Here is an 11,682-nt window from a genome sequence, read left to right on the forward strand (position 1 = left end):
AAAGGGTAACAAGTTAGTTGCATATGTCCTTTAGGCTTCGGCTGCAGCTAAGTTAGTGCAACAGGTTTGGTGTTATTTGAAAAGTAATGGTACTTACTGGATTGTGACACAGAAATCCATGTTGCCCCATTCTATGTTTACAAATACATGTAAATTACCAAAATACTCTCTTTTACTTTGGAAACAATGCATTAGCTAATAAAGAAAACAATTGTATAACAATCTAACGTTAATCACTTTGGGATTATTGATGTTGTTTAAAAAGATCTTAGTGATAATTGAGCAGTGAAAAATGAGAATTTGATTGTAGCCATGCCTTTATATGAAACTAATGGGTTACATTGCTTTTAAATAGCTATATTCAACACTATTCCAAACAAAAAAATGTAACTACAAGATTATTTCAAGTTGTATTATTGTTAAATGTGACCTGATAAATATTCTTTTGATTTAATGGCACTGCAAGTGCTTAATCTTTGGATTAAGGAGCATCTATATAAGATTGCAACACCCTTACATCCTGATAAAACCACAAAGGCTGCTGCACTAAGATAGATACTACAAAAAAAGGTCTGAGAGGACTGTCTTTTTAACCAGTGGGCCCCACTGTGACATCCCTATGAAGCAGAACAAGTCCCTCTGCTTTACCTTTACCTTTCTGTGCCAAAAGTCCCCCCATTAAATCAAGGGAATGGAGCAATGCTGTGGGCAACTGTGGCTGCGAGGGAGTGTGGTCGTCTTTCAAGCAGAAGGTTGTGGGTTCGATCCCAGCCCATGCAGTCAACATGTTGATGTGTCCTTGGGCAAGATACTTAACCCTGAGTTGCTCCCGATGGCATGGCCAACGGTGTGTAAATGTTAGGTCCTAGAGCAAGTAAGATACACTGCTCTGTATGAATGGGTGAATGACATAGTCTGTAAAGCGCTTTGAGGGGTCTTAAAAAGACTGGATAAAGCGCTATATAAGTACAGTCCATTTAGCAGGCCTCTGATTTATACTTTATACAAGATTTATTAAAATCTATTTTTCAAGAAGGCCTAAGTACAAAAGGAAACTGTTGGCTGTTACCCAATAATTATGCATTGCATATCCTTTATGTGTTTGTCTCACTAAGCTGTCCTACGACTGTGGTTATCAAATTGGAAAGTCAACCCAGGGTATCTCAGAAGGTGAGCTGTTAGGCAAGTAATCATTGCAATCTGTCCTGGTAAGAAGTGAACCAGCGTTGTAGGACTGAAAACCCTTGAGTTACCTAACCCCAACAGTACAATGGTACAGACCATTGGTTTTCTGTTCAGTATCTGTTTTGTCTGTCAATATGCAATATAACTAAACTCCTAAGTAATATGCTATACTCTATCTATTAGGTTTCCACAAGAGTGTGGACCAGAGAAGTAACATCTGAGCTACTATTGTAAAATGCACACATTTTATTTTATTGGTTTCAAACTACAGTAAAATTATTAAAAAGAGGTTTGAAGATTGTAAAAATAGATATTGCTATGAGGAAGTGAACACATGCACGTGATGTATTGTATCAATACAAAAGTGTCCATTTAATATTTGAGTCAGTTTTGAATACTGAGGAGATACAATGGACATAAGAAAACATAAAGCACAACATTAAAACATCTACATCAAATTTCGAACATCACTAATTCAATGTTGTTTAACAAAAGTAATTTAGCAATGTAGGTCTACAGTTTGACACCCGAGTACACACATTCATCATTGGGGATGTTCCTCTGTCGTCTTGATCTGTTGGGCATATTGACACTTACAGCAGCATAATGGAGGCTGCCTGCATCCTGGTAACCCTGGTGACAAAATATATAGAAATGGATAAAGATATTGAACAGGAGTAAACATGTATTTCATTAAAACATTACACTTATTTAGATAAATGATACCTCTGCATTTGCTGTAGAGGGAGTTGATAATCTTGCTTCAGACTCTGGAAAGATATTTGAAAGACATCATTTGTATTTCTCCACACGTTTCTTTGGTTGCAAACAATCTTTCGGACGTATACAATAATTACAAGTTACCCGTTGATTGGCGGTTGTTTCTCTTTTTCATCTTGTACACTAAGAATGCCAGTAAAACTACCAGAATGGAGTTGAACTCTAAAGCTCCACTCAAGAAATACACAAGAGAGTCGACCTCATCTGTAGAGAGTAAACACCAAAAACGGAAACTTAGCTTTGTTTAAAATGGGTGATCGGAATTAGACATTCATTACTTTTCATTAAATCATTTAGAGATTTACCTACCTTTAAAGTCCAGCTTGGTCCCGTTTCCAAACAGTATGTGTCCACATGAGACGACAGCACAGTAGTAGGTCCCAGCATGAGAAGGATTCAGGTTCTCTATTGGCAGGTTGTACACACAGGTGTGTGTTTGTGTGTTGGGTTTCCTCTCACACTGATCATTCCTGCCTCCACGGGTGTAAAGGAGTCCTGGAGAGTCCTCAGAGTTTTTGAACCAGTAAACACTGTGTTCTCCATCACAGCTGCCAGTGTCTACTGTACAGTTCAGAGTCACAGAGCCTCCTGGCTGGATGATCTCAGATGCTGACTGATGGACTGAAGGTGGGATGTTCAAACCTGAACCTGTGACACTGATAGTAGTGCCTAAGGCAAAATTCACCACATATCGATTGGTAAATGCACAGTAGTAAGTTGCTGAGTCTGAAATGTGCACATTTAAAATCGTCAGGTGATTTGTACTTTTCCCGTGATCAAGTGTGAAGCGTGACTTGTTGTTGAATTCATCATAAAAAGTGGGTCTTGCATCATAAGGATAGACGGATGAGATGAGCCTTGGTTTCTGTCCCAGAGTTTGTTTGAACCAGAAAAGCCGATTTGTATCAACATCTTCATTGTAGCATGGCAAAGTCACATTTACTCCAACATTAGCAGATATATAACGTTTCTCTTGACGAACACTTGAGGATAGTTTCCGATCAGTCGTCTGAGCTGAAATTAGAGTCAAAAGAAATATACAATTAATTACATTGGATGTATTCAGCAAGTACAGAAGTTTGAATTTAAAAATATTGAAAGCATTTCTATGAAAGTTGCTGAAAAGGAAAAGCAGTATAAAAATACAACTCACCGATTGTTCCCAAGAACAAACACGTCAGATATAAGACCAACTTTGGAGACGTCATCTTGTTCGAATTCTTGAGTTCAGTAAAAATGATTTTGATACTCTCTCCACTCTTAAGACACAAGACTGCGTTTGATTGGCCAGCCTGAAGTGACTTTGTACCTCCTACTTAAAAAAACTTGAACACATGTACAGCCATCTATACTTTCAAGTTTGGTTCTTGAGAGGATTCACTTGGTGAAAGTTGAATGAAGAACATAATGGCTCTGTATCTTGTGCTATATTTAAAAGTAGGGAGAATAAACTGTAATAAAATGTTTATGCATATGTCAGTGTCAAGTTGCCAAATTATTCTCATATACTGTCCCTGTATCTACATGGGTCAGAAGTATGTGGAAAATATGCTTTAGCTAGTCAATAAAACAATGTTGTAATAATCTAATGTAAATCATTCGGGGATTAGTGAAGTGTTTCAAAAAAGAAAAACAGTTTCTACAATAGGCCTATTACTAAAGGCCAAGGTCTTAAGGATAATTTTGCTGTGAAAAAGTAGGAATTGATTGTACCATGCCTTTATCCAAGATTAAACGATTCAAATACTTTTAAATACCTATATTCAGCTATATTAAAAAATAATAATAATTAAGTACACCAATATTTGTAGTTTAAGTATTGTTAAATCTGACCTGATAAATATTCTTCTCATTTAATGGCACTGCAAGTGGTCTTTGGATTAAGGAGCATCTATGTAAGAACACCCTTACATCCTGCTAAAATGACAAAGGCTGCTGCACTAAGATAGATACTACAACAAAAGGTCAGTCGTGACTTTTGAACCAGAGCAACCCACTGTGACATCCCTTTGAAGCAGAAAAAGAGTCTCTGCTTTACTTTTACCTGCTTTTTTATAATCACATAATATGCAAAATGCACTTTTTGATGTCTTTTATACATAAATATGTGTCCCTCGTGTACTGTATGAGGAGACTCACAAAGTGTCAGAAAATGTAACCCTCTCCCTTTTCCTCCTTACCCACATCTCTAAAAATGGGGGTAATGGAGCTGATCCAGATTTGCCGCGGACTTGACATCATATCGGAAATGCGTAACGTGTTCTGGAAGTAATATGGTCTGTGTTTACATTAGCAAGCATCGCTAACACTCAGAGCTAACGCTGTGCTGGAGAGAATATGTGTAAAGAAGCCGGATATAAAAGTTAATGTCCCTGTGGTAAACCCGTGAGAGAGATAGCGTTTGAGCTCCATACTGTTTCAGAAATAATGCTTGATATGGATTGGAACATAATATGGCGTTTAATCACGGCAGCGTTTAGCTGAGTTTCTGCTGGTAGACAGCCTTCTCTTCACAGAGCTCACTGCTTGCATGCGGACGTTCCAAAGGGGCGTGGCCAGCAGCAGTTCCAAAGGGGCGTGGCCAGCAGCTTGGTTACATTTAAAGGGCCAGACCCAGAATCAGCACTTTTGTAACAGGGCTGAAATAGAGGCATGCTACAATGGGTGATCTGTTTGGTATTTTGAGCAAAACACTTCAGAGACATGTTTGTATAGATTAGGCCCTATAATATATTGTTCAAATAAAGTATACTATGGGACCTTTAAGATTGATTTTGTGAGTAAGTACAAGTGAAAACTATATGTTTACATATGACATTAAACCTCTGAAATCTTTTACATTTGAAGCTGTTTGCTGTTACCCAGTAGAATTGCATTGCACATCATTTTTGTATTGTATGTTACGGCCCGTCTACACTACAGGCATCAAACAATCTTGAAGCAGGGCGTGTCTGAGGCTTGGCGATTTCTCGCGCCCAAGGCGACCAACTACCAATCAGGAATCTCCCGCCCGCCCCCGGCATACAAAGCAATAGCAATGTTAAAACGAAGTAAACTGGATATAAAATCCCCAAACAGGCGAAAACCTACCAGTTTCATCCACTGTCTCTGCCACCTCCCTCCTCGCTCCTCCAGTTTGTATCCCGGTAGATCAGGGGTGGGGAACCTCCGGCCCCCGGGCCGTATACGGCCCGCGAGACCATTTGGTACGGCCCTCGAGGTAATTTATAAACACACGCAAAAAAGAAAAAAGTTAAAGAAATCTAGACCGCAAACAAATTAAACAAAGCGAGTGCCTGTTTTTCCTGGCCAAGGTCAGGGTCCTTGAACACAACACGAGCCTAACGTGTCATCACGTGGTACATGTCTCGTCTGACAGGGGTGCAGTTCTGACCGAGAGCACCAGAACGTCGCTCCGGCACTTCCAAGCTGTACCCATAAGGAGCCGCACACATGCCGCAGTTTCTGCGTGGCTGTGTCTTTAGCTGAAAGCCCAGTGGAGATCTGCTCATCTGTCACACTGAGCATACAGTCAATACCTTTGTTGTTGTTAGCATCTTGTTAGCTAGCTATGCTAACGAATATAAGAAGCTTTTTCTCCAACCAGTGAGGTAAAGGCACATCTTTATATGATCATTATAAGAGAATAAAGTAAACGGGTATAAAATACTATATGATAGTAAAAAAAAAAAAGTTGTTATTAATAAACAAGAATCCAGTTTGAAAGGGGAGTGATTTGTAAAATATCCATAAAGAAAAAGTAAATATGCTTACAGTTCTGTTTCATATGGGTGTTGAGATGTTTCCATAGAGCTCCTAATGTTGCTCTCAAAGTGCACCAGATTGATGCTTTTAACTTCAACATTTAAAAAAAAAATCTTCCCGGGGGAGCATGGCCCCCGGACCCCCATAGAGGAGGTTAGGTACCCCCCCCCACTTAAATCATGTCTACATGGATAGGAAACCAAATACATTTGCACACATCTTGTGTCCATATCTTTCTGTTTTGGTGGTCATGCCACACCGTGCACGTGCATGCATACGCGAGTCATGGTAAAATATCTGGATTCAGATTATTGCTTTTTCTTTGCACAGCCTGAAAGAAAGGCCAAATAAATGGCTATGATTTTTTTGATTTGTACGGCCCTCGGAGGATGTTGAAAAAATTGAAATGGCCCTTGAGAGGAAAAAGGTTCCCCACCCCTGCGGTAGATGTACACAACAGAGACTGATCATACAGCACCGGGTGATTCACTACTGCTCCATTTTTTTGAATATGAGGAAATGACCTGCGTAGTCTCTCCCAGCATACACGCGGTTTGATTGGCTAGCACTTGTACTGTCAGATTTGCATACGCGGGATTTGATTGGCTGATGCCAAGCATCCGATAGATGCTCGTGATGCTTGCAAAGCCATGCCATGCTCCCCACAATGCAGTTCGGCGAAGTTTAAAAATCTTCTACGTCACCCCATTCAAATGAATGCCTGTAGTGAAGACGGGCTGTCATAGCCAAGCAGCAACTACCGGTTCAGAAGAAGTATGCTAATGCAGAAGTGAAAAGAAAAACTGCAGTTCACTGAATGGCCACTTGAGGTAAGCTTAAATAGCAAATAAAGAAAAAAGCTGTTGGATTGGACAAGTAAACACATACTACATTGCTCCAAATGTAGATTTGTATTGATCATAAATGAAATAACTTCCAAATACAAAAATACATGTTGGATCTGGTTAAAATACAAGGAGGATGTCAAAAATAATCAAATGATGTTAAACCTAAAAGTATATAAGTGACTTTTACATCATCAATACATCTTAGCTTCTAAAGCAACACACTCTCACTCCCTAAGCGTCCAATAGCGACGTTTGGTCAGTGTCCGTGGCGTCCAGTTGTGACGCTCCTAGGCTCCTTCAGCGTCATAAAGGGACGCAAATAGCTTTCAACTGATTGCAATGTATTCCCATCTGCGTCGGGATTTGACGCTCATGGAAGCACGGCATTCGTTTATGTCGGCTGCCCTTAAAGGTAATGTGAGCGTCCATTCCCAGGAGTAAAGGATGGCAGAAGACACTACACTACCCAGAATCCCCAGCTATCGTTTGGACTACACCATGTGCTCTTGACAAACCCCGTGATAGTCCTCAAGCTCTGTGATTGGAGAGTGTGCTCCGAGGGTTGCAGAGCCTCGAACAGCACTTGAAATGGGATGGAACCACGGCAGACTGTCCAAAACTGGATTTGAACGGGTCCACCGCGTCCCCCCTCCCCCACCCCGTCCCCAGAACTACACATGCTGGCTATTCTGTTTCGCAACATGTTCTCTATGGCACGTCTCTACTGGGAGTTGTAGTTTTAAAAGACGTTTTCGTATTTCCCATAATAAGAAGTTGCCAGTATTAAACTGTGTACACCCCTGGAGGTTTAGGGGACAGGAAACACTCACATTTAAAACATATAATTAATAAATGGGTGAACATTGCTTGTGCCCATTATGGGCAGTATTAATATATATAGCCTACCCACATGCCAGCTAAGGTCAGAATAGCTTTATTTAACAGCTGGTCTTATGTGTGTGACCCCTGTGATAACATTACATTACATTAATTGATAAGCCTGAAACATGCACTTGTCAAGGTTCAGAGGCACATTTTGCAAATATGGCAGTAGCCATCGATCAGCTTAAGATAAGATATACTTTATTGATCCCAAGTTGGAACATTTGCGTTACATCAGCATGTGTAACAGTTAAATATGCAGTTGTGTTTATTTGAAAATCATTTAGTATAATCACACAGATGTCTTGTAATGCACTATTGAGGAACCTGCAACCCAAGTTTTTCATTCAGTGCAGAACTACACCACAGTTGTGTAGGCCTCTATGATATGTCAATAAACCTTAGAACATCTTGAAATCTTGAAAGGGATGTGCAAAATAGTCATTACATACAGTCTTTAATTAACAATTAGTAGAGAATAACGAGTAATGAATATACTTTATAGGGATTGTATTAATATCTAATAATAAAAATATTGAAATTCAATAACATGCTTTAACCACCAGGTGTCCCTTCATATCAGCTGTGCACCTTTATGGTGTAAATACAGCCTATCTACCAATTGGATCAAATATAAAAGTGAGCCGAATTAGTGTTGATACTGCAAGGAGACGTATTGTGTGAAAAGAAATGTAAGATGTTGTTTAATGGCTGATATATTTATGATCCACGTCACGTTTTCAGTTCCTCATGTTTGTCTTCTCATCAGGGCTCTATAAATACAGAACTACGGCAGATATGTAATATGTAATGCAGCCGAACCGTGTATTACAATGCCGTTATGTGATGACTTTCAAAGAGAAAAGCAAGCACACTCGGAATAAGGTATTATTATTATTTTGGTCTGTTTCCGGTATTTGTTAATGACGATGTGCTCTGAGATGTGAGACTGGAATATGTTTAGGCTGTGGACCAACACTATACATTGACGGGGAAGGGGGTAGCAATAAAGATAACACCATTAAACAGTTACACAACATAACAGAAATAATATCGATAGCAGCGTCCCTAGCAACCACCTTGGTAACAATGAAAACGTCGCGATTTCCTGAAGTAATCTTCGTAATAACTAGCAAACTAAAGATCATGTACATCCACTGCACACATAATCTGAAATAACAACTCATATTTCTCGCATCAAATGACATCAAAACGCATTTTAATGGCCAAACTAACTTTAAAATAGGCATTTTCCACGAGAATAAAACGAATTTCGGCCATGTTTTCTTTTTCTGCAGGGAGAAATTTAAAGATCACGTGACATAGACGCCAGCCATCGGAATGAATGGTGAAAAAAACGGGGTTTGTCAAACAGAGCACATGGTGTAGGCCAAACGATAGCTGGGGATTCTGGGTAGTGTAGTGTCTTCTGCCATCCTTTACTCAGAAAACATATTTGTTTCTCCGAATCGAAGGGGAAAAATACAAAAGCATTGCACACAATTTAAACCAATCAATGTTGTGTAATTAACAAGGATAATCCGGTGTTTTTTAGTCGATGAGTAGTGCAGATATCACTGTAAAATCAATCGACAGTAAGAGGAGTACTTACTTCTGGGTGTAAAATTCTCCGTTATCCAATGGGAATGGATGCTCACATTGCCTTTAAGGGCAGCCGGCATAAACGAATGCCGTGCTTCCATGAGCGTCAAATCCCGACGCAGATGGGAATACATTGCAATCAGTTGAAAGCTATTTGCGTCCCTTTATGACGCTGAAGGAGCCTAGGAGCGTCACAATTGGACGCCACGGACACTGACCAAACGTCGCTATTGGACGCTTAGGGAGTGAGAGTGTGTTGTCTAAAGATAGGCTTCTGGTTACTATCCTTAAAATACACATTAGCAAAGAACAGAATGATCTCTTTTTTTTTTGGGCTGCAGACCACAGAGAAGGAATAAAAAAGGAACAACTTGTCTGACTCAAAAGTACAAATGTACTACTTCCTGTTCTACTGCTTTACGCTGTAATACACACATTCACTCCAGGTCAGCTCCCTCTGTCTTCCTGATCTGTTTGTCAGGTTGACACCCAAAGCACCATAGTAGATCTTCTCTGCTCGCTGGTAACCCTGGTAACACAATATATATATACCAGTTGATCCTTATTTTTATCTTGACAATAATAATTTCCAGGAAACAATTTATTGTACAACAAAAGGTTCTGAATGTTAATTTAGCATTTTATTTCCAGTGAACTTGATTTACTCACCTCTGAATCTGCTGTGGACGGAGCTGGAAATCTTGTTGAAGACTTTGCAAAACAGAAATATAAGTTTTAATTCTAAAGCCATATTCTGCAACATCAAATTAAACAAGAACAACATTACCAGTTACCTGTTGACTGGCAGCTGTTCATTTTCTTCATCTTGTTTATTATGAAAGCCAGTAGAACAACCAGGATGGCGTTAATTGCCAAAAATCCACTCAAGAAATACACAAGAGAGTCGACCTCACCTGTAGAGAGTAAACACCACAAACAGAACGTTCAGCTTTTGTCTTTGTTTGTATGTTAACTTTGATTTGGAATTAGCCATCACTTAATCTTCATTAAATAATTGTTGCAGTTTATAACCAAGCTTCCCTCCATAAGAGAGATAGCAGCAATACCCAAGGCCGTAGACCTATGCCATGGGAAAAGAGACAGTGAAAGGAGAAAACGATGAACTGTGTCAAAGGTTAAATACCTAAGCAAATTATTCCCCAACAAATGGTATATTAAGAACACAATAGCCTCTTTCACAAGTACTTTGCCGTACTTAGTAACCCCGGCATTTAGTAGCCCAGGGCACTGAGTACCAATCGCGTTCACACCGGAGTACTTTTCCCTGAGGGAAGATTACGCAAATGAGCCGCTGACGTCACTGCATCTTCTTCTGCTTTGGGTTTACTGGCAGGCCGCAAACAACCCAGCAGCTTCTACTGAAGCCTTCCGAGTAAATCGTCAGAATGCCGCTGTTTTTGTGTGTGTTGCCAGTCGTTATTCTCTCTCAGTTGATGCGCAGGGCTAATGCTAATGCTAATGCCAGCAAATGCAATGGCGGCTTCAAAAAACTTTTCAGAGTTTTACGGGAAGTGGTTTGCAATTCGCCCAGCCAATAGAAATTGGTACTTTTTTGGTACCACCTCTCTAGCAGATACTAAAAATAGGGGTAAAAGTTCCCGGGACTAAGTACTCTTTTTGGTGTGAACGTGACATACGGGGTACTAACGGAACTAAACGGGAAAAGTACAGGGAAAAGTACTCCGGTGCCTATAGGCTCTTTTTTGGTATCATATTTGAAATTGGGGAGGATAAACTACGGATACATACAGCTTTCACCATCAATGATGTAAAGTGAAGTCTAATTATGTTCAACATAGGGCAAGGAACTGACGTTATGTTATGTCAGGCTGATATACTTTGACATGCATCATAATATCTTTTAAGAAATCCTTCTGTTCTGTTGATAATTTTGCTGAAAACGTAAATACTTGTATAACCTGCCTACCAGCTTAGACATATTTGTCTTTATTTCTACTACTACCTTGATTACTACTACCACCTCGACTACTACTACTTTGACTACTACTACTATTGTTGGTTTCTGATGTTTCAAAATGCCATTTGCAATTTTCCATCTATTGTTTTGTTGTACTACTCTAAATGGTTATTCAACTACGTTTTAATGTGACAAAATGTGACTTTATAATAACCATTTTTAGTGTTTTTGAGTTGTTGCATAAAATAAAAAGGTCAATGTCATGGTGGTGCTGTAGCAAAGATCACTTTATTACCAGAGTCAGTAGGATTCATCGTGTGGGCATGATGGGTGCATGCACTACATCTAATTTCAAACTGTCCAATAGTTGTTGAGATAGATCAAAGTGTTGGACCATTTGACCAATCGACATGGACATATCTAGAGCCATGTCATTAGCATGGCTAAAACTGATATTTTTAGCTTGCAGTGTAACGTTGCTTATGACATCATTCAGCAAAGTGCTACTCCGTAAAGCTGCCTTCAAAGGTTGTTGGCAATAGAGTTACAGTGCTAAAGGATACAGACAAAAACTATTTCACGATTGACTGCATATACATAAAAGTATCATGATGGCAGCGCGCACAGTCGCAGCGGCTCGTAGCTCTTCCTTTCTGTGCTTTCTATGTGTGTTTTCGTCCG

At 39.6% G+C, this 11,682-nt stretch overlaps 1 protein-coding gene and 1 long non-coding RNA gene across 3 annotated transcripts; both read right to left on the minus strand.

Moving 5' to 3' along the window:
- Window positions 1-1,602: 1,602 nt before the first annotated feature.
- LOC117463835 (uncharacterized) lies at window positions 1,603-3,178 on the minus strand. Of its 2 annotated transcripts, XM_034106308.2 has the most exons (6): window positions 3,119-3,178; window positions 2,731-2,979; window positions 2,275-2,634; window positions 2,050-2,169; window positions 1,912-1,955; window positions 1,603-1,818 (listed from the first exon to the last, which is right to left on the minus strand). In XM_034106308.2, the coding sequence occupies exons 1-6, from the start codon at window positions 3,171-3,173 to the stop codon at window positions 1,699-1,701; spliced, it is 948 nt and encodes a 315-aa protein (XP_033962199.1). In that variant the 5' UTR covers window positions 3,174-3,178; the 3' UTR covers window positions 1,603-1,698. The 2 variants fall into 2 exon arrangements, with proteins under 2 accessions (XP_033962199.1, XP_033962198.1); XM_034106307.2 differs by having other exon boundaries at window positions 2,275-2,979.
- A 6,153-nt stretch (window positions 3,179-9,331) lies between these two features.
- Window positions 9,332-9,944, minus strand: LOC117463614 (uncharacterized). Its single transcript, XR_004553954.2, has 3 exons — window positions 9,857-9,944; window positions 9,732-9,773; window positions 9,332-9,591 (listed from the first exon to the last, which is right to left on the minus strand). It is a non-coding gene; the product is annotated as an uncharacterized lncRNA (long non-coding RNA).
- Between the last annotated feature and the right edge of the window lie 1,738 nt (window positions 9,945-11,682).

The sequence above is a fragment of the Pseudochaenichthys georgianus genome, chromosome 18, assembly GCF_902827115.2.
Source record: "Pseudochaenichthys georgianus chromosome 18, fPseGeo1.2, whole genome shotgun sequence".
NCBI lineage: Eukaryota > Metazoa > Chordata > Actinopteri > Perciformes > Channichthyidae > Pseudochaenichthys > Pseudochaenichthys georgianus.

Bases quoted from the DNA above. Each gene is read 5' to 3' on its own strand.
- LOC117463835 (XM_034106307.2), bottom strand. From the start codon at position 3,173: ATGACGTCTCCAAAGTTGGTCTTATATCTGACGTGTTTGTTCTTGGGA. The intron at 1,956-2,049 runs GTAACTTGTAAT...ATATCTTTCCAG, and splicing joins AAACAACCGCCAATCAACGG to AGTCTGAAGCAAGATTATCA. The intron at 1,819-1,911 runs GTATCATTTATC...TTTTGTCACCAG, and splicing joins CCTCTACAGCAAATGCAGAG to GGTTACCAGGATGCAGGCAG.